At 40.7% G+C, this 20,107-nt stretch overlaps 1 protein-coding gene across 7 annotated transcripts in view; it reads left to right on the top strand.

The window, feature by feature from the left end:
* Window positions 1–20,107, top strand: part of LOC134213075 (leucine-rich repeat and calponin homology domain-containing protein) — a 197,248-nt gene that overhangs the window by 167,659 nt on the left and 9,482 nt on the right. For 5 of the 7 annotated variants that reach the window (XM_062691634.1, XM_062691633.1, XM_062691632.1 and 2 more), the window contains exons 3-11: window positions 2,854–2,998; window positions 3,776–4,145; window positions 4,213–4,736; window positions 4,793–4,882; window positions 4,943–5,701; window positions 5,759–5,867; window positions 5,936–6,073; window positions 10,552–10,629; window positions 11,203–13,293. In XM_062691634.1, the coding sequence (XP_062547618.1) occupies window positions 2,854–2,998; window positions 3,776–4,145; window positions 4,213–4,736; window positions 4,793–4,882; window positions 4,943–5,701; window positions 5,759–5,867; window positions 5,936–6,073; window positions 10,552–10,629; window positions 11,203–12,441 (3,452 nt within the window). In that variant the 3' untranslated portion in view covers window positions 12,442–13,293. Of the gene's footprint in view, window positions 1–2,853; window positions 2,999–3,775; window positions 4,146–4,212; window positions 4,737–4,792; window positions 4,883–4,942; window positions 5,702–5,758; window positions 5,868–5,935; window positions 6,074–10,551; window positions 10,630–11,202; window positions 13,294–20,107 lie in introns of those variants that run through there. The other 2 variants (XM_062691636.1, XM_062691637.1) reach the window with 2 other exon arrangements.

Here is a 20,107-nt window from a genome sequence, read left to right as displayed (position 1 = left end):
ACGCAATTAATGCAAACGTTAGTCCAAAAAGTCGTGTATGCCTTGCCTGTGAGTTGATATATGAAAATATTACAGAGAATACGTAATAAAGCTTTTTCAAAAAGTCATGAAAAAAATGGGGTTAACCAATGGCCCGAGCAAAACGCCCCATTAGGGTGGACACCCATCATCCCATGTGATTTTTTTAAATTTTCACAATAAATTTTCATAACACGGATTAAAGTAATTATATAATTCAGTTCTCACATTTTTTTTTTCGACATTTTTCACGAGTTCGGACATACCTACCTAGTTTTTCGTTTTAAGGTTTAATTTTTTAATTTTTATTTTTTTCTACTCGAAATCCGTTTGTGGAAAAAAGTTCTTTCAAACCTGAGACCCTTCGAGCTTTTGAAGAATTTTTGATTCAATGTTACTTATGATCGATTTTAAAGATCAATCAATCCCGATGAAATATCTGTTTGTCTGTGATGGAAACAGCGCAATTCTTGTTGTCTACTATGCGTACTTTATCAGTTGATGGAATTAACGACTGCTGGCGAGACGCTGTCATCGCCGGTTCAGCAGCGTGTGCTGCTAACATCCATTTTTCTGCGACACTTCGCTCCGAATTAGCATTGCTAATTTTATTGATTCTTGGGATTTAGAATATATGTTCGTCATAAACAACAAAGGGGTCTGATGAATTTGAGTTCACTTATTCGAGCGGGATTGGTGAAAGATGATCACAAATCAATATCCTGTTACGCTATTGGAAAGGATAAATCCATGTTTAGCATCATGTTCATAGTGTCATCGCTTCGGTCAGGTCTTATGTCAAACAAGGCCATGTTACAACCGAGATTATGTTGTTCAGTAGTTAAGCTATAAGCGGCTACGTTGTGGATATATTTGCAAACATTCAGCTGATGACATTCGAAATAAGGAACAGGTTGTTACGATATTTTTTCGTCATTCTTCGGAGAAAGTCGATTTTTATTGCTTCAAAATTCGTAACAATATGAAAGTCATCTTTTAGCATGGTTTTCTCGTCCTCATATACACGAATTCAATTTTTTGGTCGATACTAAGTAGTTGAAACAGTGACTAATTCTCAACCCCATTTGACCCATTATCACCTCCGATAACGTTATTCCTAAAGGAATTTCGTAAGTTTTTTTTTGGTTCTTTTAAACAAATTTGAAATAGTCTCACTTCTGATACATTTTAGGTTTCTAAGGAATAGCGTTTTCTACACTACGACTACGCAAAGTTTATATTTGAATATTAGATGTCTGTTGAATGTCTCAATATATATTTATTCTTCTAAGGAGGAGCTAGAAATGTATTAGAAAGCAAATAATTATTGCAAGCAAAATAGTTCTGTGAGAAAGACATTTTAGCTACGCGTTAAATTATGATAATTTGCAACTACCAAGATTTGAAAGCATTATTTACGTACATTCTCCAATAAAAAAATTCAAAAAATTATTGCTGTTTTTTTAGCAATAGGAATATGTCCCCGACTACGACAGGCGATGCTAAAAACAAAACCATAACTATAACAGCGACGAACGTATCTCTTGATTCGATTAATTGAGGCCAATCGGATTTTCATTACATCGTCCGTCCGTGGCGGCATCGTTATTTTTCCGTGTGTTGAAATAGGAGATGGCTTTCATTGGTTTGTTTTTACAAAAATAGATGGGCGTCCCTGTTCTCGTTCGAAAAACCAATGATTGATGATGACATTTGTTTAATGCTCCATCATAGTGGTTTGTTCCTTCAAGGCTAGAAGTCGGACTCGTATTATTCAATTAAAATTCTCTACGTATGTGCACATTGACATATACGTGAATTTTGATCTCAGCATTATGGTCATGTTTCGTATTTCGGCTTTCTAATTGAAATTTCGACGATCAATTTTGTAAACTATTGGAAAATAAAACAAAAGAGATTTTATTAAAACATAAATTAATCATCTATTCTAGGTTCTTAACTTCTTAATCCTTTTTGTTCATTAATGGTCGTCCAACTGTACGGCAATATAATCATAGAACACAACTCATAAGAGCAAAGCCGTTCAGATTTTTCTGATCGGAAATTAATGATCAAGTCTACTTAACCCTTTCCCGCCCACGACTTTTTTCAAAGATTTCAATAGGAAGGAATCATCTTTGAGAAAAATCCTAGAACAAAGATGTTTGGCATAGCCAAAATTAGTGGAAAACGAAAAAAAGTTTTTGATTGTAAATCAATAGTTAATTGATTGTTTTCAATAGTTTCACTATTTGTACTCAAAATTGATTATATTTCCAGTCTAATGGAACCATAAACATGTGTCCAATATTCCTTTTTGTTGTTGAAACAATTCGATGAAGGTTAGAAGGTGCAAAATTTGATGGTGCACCACAGACACCATGGGCGGGAGAGGGTTAATAACGCCACTGCTACCCGTTTCTCGGAAGACGTAAAACTATAAAAATAAATAGTCATAACTTAGTTTCGCTTTGATCCATTTCCATAAGGCACCGGACGCTGCGAGTTATGGTGTCGATTGCAAGTCACAAACGACTTTGGTTCGGTTAACTTTTTGTGTATTTTGAAATAACGCTTCGCTTAGCCGCGCTCTGAACTGTGGCTTTGTTTATGTCATGTACGTGACAGCACGCACCCCCCTGCTCGAGACACATTTATAGTCAAATCGCGTGGCCGGCAGATCCTTCCGACCCGATATGCAAAGTGTTAGTGTATGGAACCTCTATTTTTGCATGCCAAAGAACTGAATCGATTTGCCCTTATCGTATCCTTCATGCCCATCTGATATTCAATGTTTCTATATTTATCGGTCGGTTCATTCTTCTTCTTTCGCAGATTTGTCCCGCAATCGGTTTTGCGAGCTGCCGGAGGACATCACATCGCTGGCCTTCCTCGAACGGTTGCTGGTCTTTCACAACACGATACGCTCGATACCGGATACGATTCGGGGACTGCACTCGCTTACCTACATAGATTTAAGGTAAGTCTCGTATTCGTATTATATGCTACCAGAAGCTGCTGGAGCGGTTGCTATAAATATTTTATTGATCAATTAAATAACTCTTTGGCATTTAATACTGCTGAAGGTCGTCGAGAAGGCTTGCAACCAAATATCAATAGAATACAAAATTAAAATGTTGATATGGTAGATCGTCTTTCCCGCTTACTTGTTCTTTTTTTAGTCACTTTAAGAAATTTTTCACAAATATTTCGATAACGATAAATGCAGTAAAACAATTTCTACTGACCGTTTTTTTATTGAGTTGCAGAAATAAGTCTGTTTTAGGTTACTGTTGCCAAATATTTGTCCTAAGAATAACTATCCACCTTAATGGAATTCAAAAACAAAACTTTTGGTATGGAAAATTTTCGTTTTCTTTTCCAGTCAATAATATAATGAATCGTCTCACGTAAATAATACTTTTCCTTGAAAAGCAACGATTTCCCACGCAAAAAGTTCGCAACTCTAATCGACTGTTATTCTAATCCGTTTACATCGATGAATCGACTGTTTGTCTGCAATTATCAATCAGCACCATTGATTCTACCCTACATGTGTTCTCTCCCAGCATTCACGTACGTGTACGTACGTCGTCGTAGAAAACAGTGCTAACGAGAGAGACTCGGTAGATAGCACAAATTAATTAACTGTAATTAATTGCCCCCTCGACCCAATTTAGTTTCCTACTACGCATACTATAACTGCCAGGCCAGTTCGATTTCTAACGATTACACCCCACCTCTTCGCATTTCCTAGAAACAATCAATTGGCGGTACTGCCGCGCGAAATATGCTTCCTGCCACTGCAAGTGCTGCTGTTGTCCAACAATCGGCTCGTCACGCTTCCGGACGAGCTCGGCCGGATGGAGGAACTGACCGAGCTCGATGCCGCCTGCAACCAAATTACGCACCTTCCTCCCCGGATGGGCGACCTGCGGAATCTCCGGTCGCTCACCCTGCGCAACAATCAACTGGTCTACCTGCCCCGGGATCTCACCTGTTTGCAGTTGGTGTTTTTGGACATCAGCAGTAACAAGATTGCCACCCTGCCGGTGGAGCTTCGACTGATGAGTTCGCTGGTCGATCTTGAACTGTCGAACAATCCTCTCACTTCCCCACCCGCCAGTGTAAGTTTCTTTTGACACTCTATTAGAGGTGTTTTCTTGATAATTAAATTTCTTTATGCAATTGCAGCTTTGCGTGCGAGGTCTGGTGCACGTGTTCAAATACCTCGAAACAGCGGCAGCCAAAGAGGAAAAGTCCAAGTGCGGTCTGGATGGTCATGCCACATTACGGAGATCGGCACTGTCATCGAAAAATTCATCCGGAAGCCTGCTGGATGGGACGCGGAATCGACGCGCACACGTTGACTCTGGCTACAGTACCAGTGATGGTGGATTTGATGGTAAGCGCTGGTCGCAGGACGATCCGCACGACTACGGCACCGGTTCGCCCAAATGGTCACCCATTCCAATGCACACTGGTTTTGCTGGTAAACCTCCCCCAGCATCATCACATTCGTCTACGGCACAGATACCCCAATCGAGCGGGTCCGGTTATTATAATCTGTTATCATCTGCAGGAAACGGTGGTTTCGCAGGTTTGCTGGGTAACGACTACCACGGCGGTAGCGGCAGTGGAACGTTGGAGGAAGAATTTCGGAAGGGCGTCGCGCTGCTGGATCAGCAGGAACGGAAGAAATTGTCGAATAATAACAGGTTGGATTAATGTGTTTATATAATAGAATCTTTATATGATAAAGTCTTCATTCCAGCAACGACATTTCTCCAGAAGGGGATGTTACACCAGATGGCATAAGGGCTGACGAAAAGATGCGATCACTGGGTAATATTCAAACATACAGGTACGATCAAATTCCACATGTTTTGGATTATTCTTCTAAATTATGCATTCAATTCTTTAGGGAATACAAAGAAGCACTTCGTCAGCAGCGTAGCCAGAACGACGTCTACCGACCCAAAGAGCAGCAGGCACAAACACCAGATAGTGGCGGATCTGCTGGCGATTCGCCGCTTAGTAATTTCTCTCCTTACAATAAATCCTTAGCCACCACTCCTTCCCCTTCCGTATACAGTAGCAGCAACCAAAGTTCCCCGCTCTCTCCCCATCACACTAACATCCACAAACTGAACCAAATCAATGCCAATAGCAATCATAACAATAACAACAACAACAACGGTTTCAATCCGGCCGGTCCCGGTTCTAGTCCGCTGCTGTCGCCCAACCGTAACATGGTGGCACCGTTTGAGGAATCGAACAGCAGCACAAGTTCGACGCCGAACAAACGACCGGTCCAGAAGGTCATACCTTCACGCAACATTACCTCAACATATCAATCCAGCCAATCGCCGACGCATCTCAACGGGAATCACGCGGGCACGGTTTCCAACGGGAAAATTCCCATTCCGAATGGCACGCCGGTAAAAACAGCGCTCTCCAACAGTAGCTGCACGGAGTACTCTTACGTGAAGCCCAACAGTCCCTGTAAGGCGTCCAGCGGTATCCTGACGCACAACAATGTTCCTTCTTCGATTCCGAAGCCAACTTCAACGACGACGACGGTGAACGGTAGTGGTTTACCGCCGACGAATGGCAGTCATAAACCGCTGACGGCCACCGTTGGCTACGTGAATAATGCTAAACCGGGACAGAAAACGAATAAGTATGTCGCAATGGCGGATGTACGTTTGTTCAAGTAATAGTTGTCTCATCGTTTCAGAACTGTCTCATGGAATCGGGATGTGCCCACGGATAAGCTAAGCTTTACCATGCGACGCGAATTCGATAAGCAGAAGGAGGAAACCGAACTGATCGAGCAGCTTCGACAGGTTCGACATCTGTCCTTCCGGATCTTGAGGTTCCACATGCTAAAATAATGCGTTTGTTTCTCCCGTAGATAATCGAGACACGGTTGAAGATGACCTTGCCGGAGGACATTGCCCCAGCGCTAACGGATGGGGTTGTGTTGTGCCATCTAGCGAATCACGTGCGGCCCCGTTCTGTGGGCAGCATACACGTCCCATCGCCGGCTGTGGTGAGTGACACGCGGTTGAATGTACTTAACCCTTGAACTTAGATGCTTTTTTATGCGAATGGTCTTCTCTATTTACTATAGATCTTCAGTATCACACTCTAATTTAATGAAGATTATTTATTTAAAGTATTTTTGTGCATCGAAATAATTTTACATTTCAAACCATTTTTGATGTTATTCAGAGCCAGGGGCCCTTGGTAGGAAAGGGGACTAGAAAATTGCCCTAAGGTCCAATCTAAGGACCTTCAATAGGCAAAATTTAAATTACAAAGTAAAGTGGGACGGAAGACGGCGGTTTTGAAATCAAACGCCGGCTAGGAGGTCTGCCGTAGTGTTTACCAGGTATTCTGCAGTGTGCCGGGATCCTAGCAAATGTCGTATTCGGAGCTTTTCAGCAAAATACTTCAGGGGTGTTTAGGCATCTCTCTCTGTAGTGTGGAAATAATATTTGCAGAATCGTTCAAGACAAGAACGAGTTTCCTTGACGGGTAAGTGGCGACAATAAAGGCCTTCGGCGAAAAAGATACTACAGATGTCCGGGAGGCTGTCCGAAACAGCCATGTTTGTCCCGGTTACGCCAGTGCTCGTGGTTACTAAATTCTCTATTTTGAAACTTAGCCACCGACTTTCCAAGAGTCACTGTGTTGTTACCCCTGCAGAAATTTTGATCTACAGAGCTGTTGATATTGGCCGTAGATGAGTAGCTAATCCCTCCATGCCAATGGACCCTGACAACTGAGGGGAGACCGACACTGGCCATCGTGTGCAGAATCCGGTCCCCTTGAATAAGAAGAGAGATCCTGTACGGTGACCGTGGCGAATGAGACGGCCTCGTGGCTGATGGCCTCCAGCACACGATGACGAACAGGCAACATCCCAAGTAACCAAAAGTTCCTTCAATTAAAGGTACGTCGCCTAATCAGCTCAGTCAAGCTAATTAAGCTAAACACGTATTTTTGAAGGTACTTTTCGTTGGGATGCCTGCCTCAACACAACACAGGCAGACTCGGCTAGACTAGAAGCGGCTCAAACGCATTGGTGGAGGGTCGGGGACAGAGTATCGATGAGGTAACGGTGGACAATGTAGGAGAGTTCCAGGCCGTAGAGCAGGTGGCTTTCGATGATGGCCTGCCTTATCCTTAATCGTAGCATCCTGTTGTTAAAACGATGTGTTTTTGAGAGAGTCTGAACCAGATTGATTCTCGTTCTACAATTAACTTTAAGTCGACGGAAAGGCTGCAGGAAGGTGCATGAGATGTTACTTAATACAGCAACAGTTCGCTAACTGGGCGCTTTTTAACTGGACTGCTTTTAAACTGGGCGTTCGCTAACTGGGCCAAAGCCCAGGTAAAAAGCGGTTATTCGCCAAAATCAAAAACAAACACTAGACTGCGAGGGGAGTCTAAATGGTTTATTGTTGTCGTTCCATGAAAAACATTGATCATAACAATGCATCGTAAATCCCCTCGACAGCCCAGTTAAAAAGCGGCGCTCGTTAACTGGACTGATGTTTTAGCCCATTGTACCTACTTTGTCTGGACAGCTGATATCTTCATCTTCCGACGTGTCCTCAGACGCACTACTGGCAGTCATTGAGGAACCCATTAAGCTAGCCCAGCGGATGGCAGCGCCAAGGATTAGTATCACCAAGGATAACTAGTAAGATGGCATCAGCGTAGATAAAGATGTGGTTGCGGGGGAGTGAAGGAAACACACCGTTCATGGCAACAAATAACTCGGCAAAATCAAGGACGTTGCCGGAAAATCTCCACGTGCCAAACTGATGGAGGGCGTAAGGGGCCCATGTCCTATTAAAAGCCTTGGAAATATCAAGGGATAACATGCCCGCATATTTGTCATCTTTGTATGCGTATTGGTAGAATATATTCCAGATTCGTGAAGCAGATATCTGTATGTAACCCGGGCGGAACACGCACTGTCGGAAACCGAATCGTGTAGCCGCCGGTTCACCAACCTCTCGACGACCTTGGATACGCAAGAGGTCATTGAGATAAGTCGGTATTTTGTGACGTCGCGAGAGGAATTGTCCATCTACTTGTTAATGGTGCTGAAGCAAATGAAGCTAGTGCAGTTTACCTCAATCCACCTGACTGTCCATCGTGTGTCCAATGCTTCACTAGACAGGGTAACTAATCTCGAGCCCTGATGAAGATCCAAACCCCCGGATCGAAACGTTGGCAATGATTTGAAATCATCAACATTTTCATGTGACTTAAAGCCGACAATCCAGTTTATTAGCAATGTTTTCTCTTAGCTTCGAGAAATATTGACCAGAATTCGCATTGTTTTTATATGCCTAAAGAGCACATAGCTTGTCAGGATGACCGGCCTACTAAGCGCTCGAAGGGCCTTCTTCGCGCATTAACCACACGACGCGTTTTTGTTTGCTGGATGAAGACAACGGCGGTATCAAGGATGGTTTTGCTGAGATCGGGAAGGGTTGTGGGTGTGCTTCGTTTTAACGTGCATTTAAGGTGATGGCGCCATCTTGGCCTACGGGTGATGTTCGGGGGCGAGGCAAGGCCGGTGACCGAGTTCGAATAGTGGTTACTTGATGCCCAGTAGAGAGCTGCAAGAGATGTTTTCCACGCTTGCTGTCTCGGAGACGGACTCCGACAACTGGGAGGCCTTCCTTGAATTGAAGTACGTCGAACGGAATATCACCACAAAATGCTGGATCCTGGAACCTACCTTGGTGGCCCACCGTTCCTCCAAGGGAGCGGTTCATGTGACCCGATTGACCTAGGTAGGTCAATGATCCACGGGAGCTGCCGTGCGTTACAGCTTCAAATTGGGAAGTTTATTCAAGTAATCATTAATATTCCACTGCGGGCAGATTTTGATCTCCAGATGAAGAGTCGGGTAGGAAACAGTGCGGACAGACTGCCTCGTTCCAAAGGTAGGACGATGACATTTATGTATGCCCATGAAGGCTAGAAATATCCACAGCATTGGGCATTCTACCAGTTGATCGATAGATCTATTTGGTTGACACATTGCTCCTTGCTGCCTTGACTCCCACGTCGTCCGTCGTGCGAGAAAAAACTAAGCGTCCCAATTACGCCTAATTCGAACGTTAGGTGCTCTAACGGAATTATTATGGTATTTGCCGATCGAAGATTCCTCAAAAGGTCTCAGTCTCAGTCATTTTCACGGGGTTACTATCCGACATTCTGGCTACCTCCCCGGCCCACCGTAGTCGTCAGATTTTCGCAGTGTTATGGACGATTCTCCCAACAGCTGATGCAACTCATGGTTCATTCGCCTCCTCCGCGTATCGTTTGCCATGAATGCTACGCAGCATTTTCCCTTTGAAAACTCCAAATGCGCGTCCGTAAAGAAGTACCGGTCCAATAAGCCGTTTTGTAGGTTGCCGGGTTCAGGTAGGAGTCCACAGCATCACAGGTCTCTAATGCAGCTGCTGGTTTTGTTCAAAACGTTACCATCGCTGCACCTTCGACATAATCAGTTGAGCCACTGTGTTCACCGCATTCCAAATATCCTCGTCCCGGCACATCCTCTCAATGAGCTGACAAGCAGCATGTCGTTTCGTTGTGAACCCGAACCTATGCAAAAACTTCTTGAAACAGCCATGTTCAGGAAACACCTGTGGAAGTTGATCTGACCCAACACGATACATGGGAAATTAGCCTGTGGGTCCAACGACCTCTGACTGCGGTATCTCATGCTCTTTGCCATTTGAGGCACGAGACTGCTCTCCTGCAACGTCACACTTGCACCGAGTCCCTTTTGTCCCTCCCTCCAGAAGGATGTCTACCGGCATTATGTCAGCAATTACTCAAACAGCCGCATACGATATGGTGCGGTATGCGCTTGCGACCCGTAGACACATCAGTGTAGTCTTCGCCCCACAAGTCGCAGCACACACGGGAGGGGTCGCCAAATCCCTGCTGGTCACGAATTGGCAGTCTAATGTTGCATGAAGAAGAAGAAACAGAAAAGATGATATTCGAAAAAAATTGCACGGGGAAGCATACGTAGAAAATTTTGAAACTCTTTTTAAAAATTCTAGAAGCAATTTAAATAAAAACGGTTAGCAGTACGGGGTCGGAAATTTCTTATATTGTATAATAACCACATCATTTCGATTTAAAATTTTATTTAGTGATATTGCACTTTATACACAGTATAAGAAATTTCCGACCCCGCACTGCTAACCGTTTTTAATTAAATTGCTTCTAGAATTTTTAAAAAGAGTTTTAAAATTTTCTTCGTATGGTTCCCCGTGCATTTTTAATATCATCTTTATGCTTCTTTTTTCTTCTTGCAACGTTTGTTCGCCAATTGTCTTGACCAATTTTATTGATGTACCGGCAACAAAAACGAAAAGTAATCATATTCCACGAATAGAGCAAACCATTGTAAATATCGTGCATCACATTTTGAAGTAAGTGTTTCTTGAAGTTTCAACGATTATTGTTATTTATACTTTTCAGCCCAAACTTACAATGGCTCGGTGTCGTCGGAATGTGGATAACTTCCTGGACGCTTGTCGGAGGATCGGTGTCGATGAGGTGAGTTCGATCAAGCATTTGATATTTATTTTTGATAAACGATTGTACCTAAAGATTTTCAGTTTCTTCAGTAGTTTCTAACCCATGATTTGGTCCTAATAGTAGAGGTTTATTTTCGGTTGCTCTTTCAATTCTGTATTTTTTTTCAATTTTGAGGGTGGTTCTTTCTTTTACTAACTTTTAATTAGAAGTATAACTTTTTGGCTAACTGAAATTTTCCGGGTAGATCTAACAAAACCATCACTCAAAAATCAACTCAAATGCACCTACTGTTGAGGTAGCACACAATCTGATCTGAAAAACAATACCCATCACTTTGTATATACAATTGGAGCTATTTGCGCATTAGATAGGGTTGGCTTCTTACACATTTTCTACATACCTTCACTTTCGATATCATACATCATTGTACATAGTTTGTCGGAAAGGAAGGTACTTTGTCTTTTTTCTGTTGTGTACTTGTATAGATGTAGTCCTTTGCCAATATATACACAACCCTAAGGTCTAAGCTGAAACTCGTTCTGATCATGCGGAACTAACTCTCTCTCCTGTTGTTATTGGTGTTGGTTGCAGGAGTTGATATGCTCCTGTCAGGATATCGTGCCACCATCCCCGCCGCCACCACCAGCAGCAGCTTCAGCAGTTTCGGATGTACCACCAGATTTTGAACAGTCGCAAATCGAACCGGAACTGGATAACGTCCAGCCGCCGAATCCATCGGCGATGTTTCGTACGGTATTTGCGCTGTTACATTGTGCCGAACTGATGGCTCACGGCCCGGTACTACGCCCTTCATCTCCTCCTCCACCCCCACCACCTTCCATGACCATCAACAACAATAATAATAATAACAACACCGGTAAACCCAGTACACTCACTGCAGCCAACACCAATACAACAACAGCAGAGGCAGATAAAGTTCACCATCATCATCCCAATGGTTGCGACGGCGAGGAGCCGAACGGTAACTACCACCGAGCTTCCCCGAATCCCTTGCATAGCTTTGCTAATAACCATTTGCTACGTAACACTTCTGCCCCGAACACCAAATGCGCCAATCCAGAACTAGACTACCACTATGATCAGGAGATAGAGGCACTGGCCGAACGGGAGGACGTTATGAGGGTTCAGGCTAGGCTTAGGGCCGTTAGTGCTAGCGATAGTGAGGTTGATCGGTACGCGAGTGCGTCGACGAACGTCGGAGACGGAGGTGGGGATGGAAGGAACGTTCCGGATTCGCTGGATCTCAGCGCTGGAAACAACGGCGGCGGCGGTGGACGCCGGAAGCGCAAGTTCCCCAGCACCAAGTTCAGCGCCAACAAGCGACAGGACCAGTCCGGAGCAGGTCTGAACGAGATTGTCGAGGAGTGCGAATACGACAGCGATATAGGGAAGTTCCGGTGCCGTCAAGGCGATGACTACGAAGACTCCGAGTCCAGCATGAACTCACTGGACGAGGAAACGGCGTTCACGCCGACGAATGCAAACCAGGGCATAAACGATCTGAACAGCACCCCGACCGGGCCGGAGACGAAGACGGTGGTTGATTTCAATATCAACTCGGAGGAGGACGATCCGGCTGCGACGGGAAGGAAGATTGTGAGCAAGAGAATCGAATTTTGGGAAAGTAATGCGGGAAGCGGCGATAAGATCGTCAACAGTCCTCTCAGAAGAAGCATCAGCGAAGAGGACAATCAGTTTAAAGAAGAGAAAAATAGGAAGGCAGATCATTCGACCCTATCAACGTTTCTTTGCTTGGGAACGTTCATTTTTACGGTCGTTTATTTATATTTGTTTCCACTTCCCAATTAGTAGGGTAGAGCGAAACTAATCATAGTTTGTTACAATTTTGTCAGAGTTTTCATATTTTTGTTGATTTTTAAGAGAGAACTAGAATTCTTATTTTTTATATCTTGGTACAACTTGTTTTAGTTGAATACGTACTTAAAATTTCAACTTATTCCTTAGTTTGTAATTTTATCAGGCGATCCGAGAGTGAATTGATTTTCTTCGAAATTCGTTTCTATTGATTATCATAATTATATGCGGAGAGTTGAAGTTGAGGGAAAAAAAGCTGATTGGCGAATAAAAATACATGATTTTTCATTCCTTTCAAAGTATGCGGGAAAGAAACTGTTAAAATCGTGAGACTCTTAAAAATGATTGGCTTTAACTGGTAAGTTTGTCCTACCAAATAAAAATACAAAATTTGTTTTAATCGTTAAACTATTCGCAATATAAGGCCATTTCATTTGGTAAAAACAAACATTTTTCACAAAATACTCTCATGTCAGCATATCTCATATAGTTTTAATGTTGAAGTAAATCATTTCACTGCTCTGTGCGGTTATCGCCCCCACAACACAGATCCATTCCGAGGCTTAGGTTTGAGTTTTGAACCGCTTAAATTACTACGTTTGAGTGTGATTTTAATTGCATTGATTTGTTTGAATATGTTCTTCAAAAGATGTACCTTTGGTTGTAATCTCATTTTGTTTTTAATCTTCATACATTCATATTTATTTACCATTTCTCAAATATTTTAGATAACATAAGATATCGTTAAATATAGATTTTACATTGTAGAATAGTAATCATGTGGAAATTATAATCAAAATTACGAGTTACTAAAATACAAAACAACTACTAGGAAGAATTAACACAGAAATGGATCGCATACAATCATGGAAACGCATACGAATAACAATATAACATACCACTAAACTGATCTAACAGAGATGGAAACAAACTAAATATCGGAAAGAACAAGTTAAGAAAAGCAGTTGCCTTATTTTTATGTGAAACACACTACTAACCTCCAGTGGTCTGATTACGACTCCTCGCTTTTCTCTCGCATTGCCAACCGTGAAACGGTTGACCATGGTCAGAAAGTAGGATCACACAAGTTAGAAAGCACACTTCGAAAGAGTAATAAAAGCACGTACATGTAACCGAACAATGTAACACCTTTAAATTTGATGAGTAGTAGATGTTACACACCAGCAAACAATACAAACACAGTGAACGAAGAGATATCTATTTTATTATGTTGTTTATCTGAATGTGAAATTTAATTCACACAAACCGAACGATGATCTTACACGCTCTCGATGTATCTATTTAGACTTAGGGCAGCTTTTCACTTCACAACATAGACTGTTTACTAGTAACTGTAATAACATGACACCTGAACGTGATCGAGTATATCAGCGTACTTACTGGAATCTCGCAATGAAAAAAAAGAAGAGAAATCTATTTCTCTCACCTTAAGAAACAAAACCGTAACTTAAAACTCTTGAAGAAACGATCATTTTGGTCTAGTCATTCTTTAACAAACAACAACGAGAGTATTTATTTTATCTTTATTGAATTTTAAAGTTTTTTCATCCGTTTTGAATACCTATTTTATGGCATTTTATGGTTTAAGTTCAGTGAATCAATTCATAATTTACGGCCAGATTTATAGAATTCATGACTTAATTTTTTTATGGAGAAATAGATAGGTAGAGGAAATGACGAAATACTATTCCAAGGGCTAATTTGTACAACCCAGATTTGTTTGAAATGCTACTTGCCCATACGCTTAAACCCGGTTTTAATTAAAGATTTTCACATTACACATCATATATTTATTTTCGGACATTGTGTTTCTTGGAATCTCAAATGGCACATACATAAATTTAATTAAGATCAACTATGATTTCATCGAAATACTTTATAAAGTATATTAGCGCAGCTTGTAAACAGCATAGTTGCTAGTCGTGATTAGCAAAGCAACAATAAATATGCACGGCTCAACAAATACACTGAAGTTGGGTTTTACGCGGAGGATATGTACCACGTAAAAAAATCGTTAATCCCAAAAACCGCGTAAAAAACGACTTCGTCGACATGCAAACTCGATGGAAATGCCATCGGTCGCTGAAGGACCATCTACAAAAATTGAATCCACCGTTAAGAAGGTGGACGATAGATTATGTGTTGAGAAAGACGTCTGTTTCTCTGCGCCTTGGGGTTTCTCGAGATCAATGCGAAAACTCTTTTTTCGTGATGTAAATTAAGGCTTTGCTAATAATATGGAAAAGCGTTCATAGGTTTTTTTTTTAGCAAGGGTAAACTCAGTAGGAGGTTAACTCAGGTAGTGTGGGGATGGGCTCCACCCGACCCACTAAAACCAAAGCCCTTTCGCCAGTTCGTATCCCCGACCCGCAATTAAGCAATACATCACGCTCACGCCTATGCTAACGCACTCGACGTTATAACACAACATCGACGTAGATCGCAAGCTATGATAGTAATCTATAACGGGTGGCCACTAAATAGCGGGAATGAAAAGAATGACGTTGGCCTTAATCTTTAAACTTAATTTAATGAATAATAGCATATGGTCCGTAGTCCGCCATGCGGCGTAGTTTAATCTTGTAGGTATCACATGACCGTTGGACGGCGGTCACTTCCGGATAATGCTTCTGATCCTATTGATGAGTTGCTTCGTGTCTTTGGCCTTCCAATCATCTTTGAATACAATGGAGCTTAGTCTGCTTAAAATCTTTTTACAGTTTTCGAAACATTTTCTTGTTCAAAATTGTCTACCGTGTACTTTTCCCACAATTTTTTTTGCTTGAAAAAAATGTACAATGCGGCGCGCATCCTTTCTGTTTTGACGGCATGTTTGAAACAACTGAACATGTTGGAGTTAATGTTTGTGGGCGATTGAATATTCTAAGCATTCATTGACATAAGGAAATATTTCTCTGAAAGCAATAATGTTCTCATAGAAAAGTATTGAAGTATTAAAACTCCCGTTTTTTGGTGACCACCCGTTAGGAGGAAACTAAACATTCGATTTTCATAACTTCATTCGTATGAACGAGTATTTCCAACCCTTGAAATCCTTTCCATACTGTGCATATGTAATGCAACGTACACACCAGTCAAGCGGTTTGACGAACATTGACTCCGCCCCCAAGAAAGCGCTTCGGTTGCTGCTTTGTTTGAACGTGTTTGTATTTCATAAGGCGACCAATTGATCTTTATACAACACGTTTATGAACTTCACAACATAGTCAATGTAAAAGCGAAATGGCCTACGAACAGAAGCTGCTGTCGAGTCTTAACAAATCGGCTGAAGCTTTGCTTGTAATCAAAGGATTTTTTAAATAAATGAATTTGAATATTAAATACCTATTGCTATCAATATTGCTGTGGAGCAAACACAGCGGCTTTGATCTTTTGGTCAAAAGTGCAGATTTGTGGTGCCTTATCCAACGCTGAGGGTAAGTAGCGAAAAATCTCGATAATTATGACGTATATGAACGTGGCTTTCTAAGGCTGTGAACCATTCCAGCGATTCGTTTAACTTTTTGTTAAAATTTGACAGTTTGATGGTTATTTTCCCATCGTGGTTAAAATTTTACCCCGAAGCCGACCCATTTGAGTTTTGACAGATTGATAGTTATTTGGAACAAAATAGATTTGGCGCCAATTTTCTCGCGAACAAAGTTTAACTATCGAACTGTCAAATCAAACCTTGCTCCGGAGCAAGGTTATTTTTAATCACAGAGAAATAACCATTGAACTGTCCAATTTAAACTAAAAGTTGAACGAATCGCTGAAATGGTTCACAGCCTAAGTGGTCCGAACAAAACGTAAATTGTTTATAATTTTTGTTTACTCAATTTTGTTTGTTTGTATTCTACAGAATTTGAAACAGACCAACATACTTCCGTTTATCACTGAGATCATAAAACTGGTTAAGACAAACATAGTACTAGATATCGTATTTCCTTATAAAACAAAATGAGAATCACAATTAAATACTTCAGGATTATGATATATTCATATGAGCACAGTATGACTCTCATATTGTTATAAATCATTTATCATACGGAGCGTTTATGAAATCCATTATAATTTATTGTAAAAATCACACATGATGATTATCTCGTGCGTTCATACGACACTCGTTTGTAGTGTAAGGCTAGTCGAAGTCAAACATTTTCCTTCTCATTTTGCGATCTTCCCGAACGAGTGTGGTAGAAATATGAAAGGCGGTATTATTAAAGGATGAATTTAATAGTGCCTTTGTTTTAGCTGTCGTCTGCTTGGTGGAGACGAGCTTGGTAGTCATATGGCTATCGCTTCTGTCTCATACACAGGAGGTCATGGGTTCGATCCTATTCCTCCTACTTTGTATCTTTCTCTATATTTCTCATGTCTCTCTAGCAATCGCTAGAACAGGAAATGGACTTCCATATCGTTTCCATTTCTATCCTATACTATTCTAGAAGTAACTGCTAGAATTGGAAATGAGCGAAAAATCTCCTATCACATTAGCTGGGCAACACGGTAACCAAGACGAACCTCTGCCCGTCGATAACCTCACCCAAAAATTCTAATAAAATTCCGCTTGAACTCGTGGAAAGTGCAGTGGTATATTACAGTAGGTGAGTGATTGCATCATCATTTCCTTCCCCTTCCCTACATTGACTTGCATTCTTACGCGGAAGGCACCAGTCTGACCTAACATTGAAGATGAGTGCTAGTCCCAAGCGAACATCTGTTGGTTCTTTGTGCAAGAACAGTTGATCTGGTCATAATGGAGTAGCAAATACGGGCAGTCAATCAAGCTCTAGCTTAAGCTTTAGCTGTCGTCTGCTTGGAATGGTCTCAGAAGTAATGCAAGCAATAAAATAATTTATTTTTTGAAAGCCTGCGTCTGCTTGGTCTTGGGCACAATAAAAAACTGATCGCAGTGGTAAAAATTAGGGCTGTGCACATTGAAGGTTTATCGATATCGGCGATATTCATTTGGTGTTATATCGGTATCGGCGATATATCGGGATTGAAAATATTGGATATCGGATCGATATCCGATAAATAAAAAAATAAAAATACAGTGTTGACCCGATTTTGTTTACTCCCTATTTTATCACGTTTATGACCCTATTTCGTCACCCCAAAAACATTGAAAATTTTAGTCGTTCTTATTCATTCCGGTAACAACATCGCAAACAACAATGATTTTTATGAAATAACTTTCACCGCCTTTACGTTCACGTATTTCGCCTTCCAAACACTTAAAAACAATATTTTTTCACTTTTTGGAATCGAGAGAGCCTTAAATAACATGATAGTGTCAACGTATTAGACAGTATTCCTATTAACGATGAAGGCATCGCGGTGCGGCTAGAAGTGATTTCTTGTTCGTTCCTTGTACGTTATGATGAAATTGGAAGGCTTTGAAAATAAAAACTCGGGTCAAGGAAATTGCACGGAACTTTACATTTGGAAGAATTAATAAATGGCAATAGGTATTAAGAGGTTGTTGGTTTAGTTCTTTTCTAATGTATTGTTCTCTTGAAGCTTTTTTGAATGATGAAATAAAAGTTTTGGCTTTGATCTCAGTCGGAAGTCTATTCCAGATCGACATTCCAATGAAATTACGGGTCCGATCCAGCTGGCTTCTGGGAAAGTGTTGTTTGACATAATCAGACACTACGTTATTCCATACTTGTCTCATGAAACAGCAAGTAAGAAGGTGATAATTATCAGGATTACAGAGTGTCGACTACCTGGAAAAACCTGGAAAGTCAGAGAAAGTCAGGGAATTTCATTTTGGACCTGGAATGTCAGGGAAAGTCAGGGACAACAGGGACAGGGAAAACTCGAGCAATATACTAAACTAAGGACACTTATGACAATGCAACTCTGTACCAATTCTAATCCATTGAAAAAGGACCAATAAAGGTACTGAAACGTCGGATCAGAATTAATATAGACTGCATAGCCGATAAACAATACACCGAGGTAGTTACAGTCGACAACCACCTCCACCATCAAGCTATAAAGCTTATTTTTTTGTGTGGCAGTTCTCTAGGGAGTCTCTAGACTTAAGTCTACTCCGGGCCCTTTTCATGTTCCCCATGGTAATCGAGTTGGTTTCTATTCATCACTAAACAATAACAGAGGTTCCATAGCCACGTTGCTCAAATGGTCACTGTTGAGAACTGATCCAAATAGTTTTTTTAAAGTCCTCTTTAATATTTTAGATTATTTAGTTCAGTGGTTTTGTGTCGGAGTCGTTTTGAGTTTTTTGAAGTTTTTTAGCATTTGAGTCATGTTCCCATCAAACAAAAGAAGTACGAAAAGTTCTTTTGAATACTTAATCATCAATCGCGAGAGTCATTTCTTATAAAACTATTTTTGTGTACCTATGATGTAAGAAAATTTCATTTAATGCGATATATTTTGATAGACTTAAATTGCTGACTACTGCTAATATCAGTCAGTAACCAACTATAATGAAAAACCTAATATATCACATAACCTTTTGATGAAAATGTAATGCCCAAATGTTTGAAAATTATCTAAAGCAGTCGAATCTGAATCAAATGGCTGAAATAGGCCATAGTTCAGAACTATAACTATGGCCTATTTTAGCCATTTAATTCAGATATTTGAAAGCTTGTTAAACGAAAACCCCGAATAGTATCTTTGTTGACCTGTGACGGCACTCTACAGCATCGGCATAATCCTTAAACAAGATTCTGTAGGTAATTCAGAATTCCATTTGATGATGAGCTTATAAAGTCATTGGTCGATCCTCACGTCCTTAGGTGGTCAAATGAATGGTCATGTAGAGATAATGACAGTGTATTAAAGCATCATATGGTCTACCTCATGTACGAGGTGGCGATGGTCTCAATTAAACCACATTAAACCTCGCTTGATACTCCATAATTACGCTCGGACGCAAGTTGTTGTCAATAGTAATTTTTCAGTTTTACATTCGCTGCTTTTGATGTTTATAAAACAATTTTATCAGGAAGTATTCTGGTTGATCTTTAATAATTTTGTCCAGAAATTACTTCAGAATTTTGACTGAAACATAAAAAAAATCCCGTAATATTTAAAAAAAGCTGTCATGATAGTTTTAATCCTGGAGCTCCTCGATGGATGTTCAGTATATATTTTTTAAAAAGCTCCGCTTCAAAACTTGGTATATTGTATCGTATTCACTCAAGTTTAATTTGAATGTCTTCTTGAAGGGATTCATATAAAAAATATGCAAAGGAATCTTCTAACATATTTCCACGAGTTCTTCAAAAAACTCTATTTGATGTTCCTTATTACGTTTCATTGCTTGTTGCAGTTGTCTGACATCTAGTTGATAGTAGTTGAACTTTCTATAAATAAAACAATGCTGGAACTCCAAGACCATTTTTGAAAAACAACTAAAAATCGATAAAATAAATAGAGTAGGTGTAGCTCCCCTTAGCGTTTGAGACTAGTTATGCCCCTTCTTAAAAAAACGACCTATTTTTTTTGGATATTTCTCCATGGGACCATTGCTTTATTTAAACCGAAGGCCACAATCGACAAAATTAAACGACCTCAGTGTGTTCAGACCAAATTATTTCAAGTATTGCAGTGGTTACAATGTTTTGCTGGGCTTACTATAAGTGCTGCATAGATT

The sequence above is a fragment of the Armigeres subalbatus genome, chromosome 2 (genome assembly GCF_024139115.2).
Source record: "Armigeres subalbatus isolate Guangzhou_Male chromosome 2, GZ_Asu_2, whole genome shotgun sequence".
NCBI classification, from domain to species: Eukaryota; Metazoa; Arthropoda; class Insecta; order Diptera; family Culicidae; genus Armigeres; species Armigeres subalbatus.
This window is presented reverse-complemented; position numbering and strand designations above follow the sequence as displayed.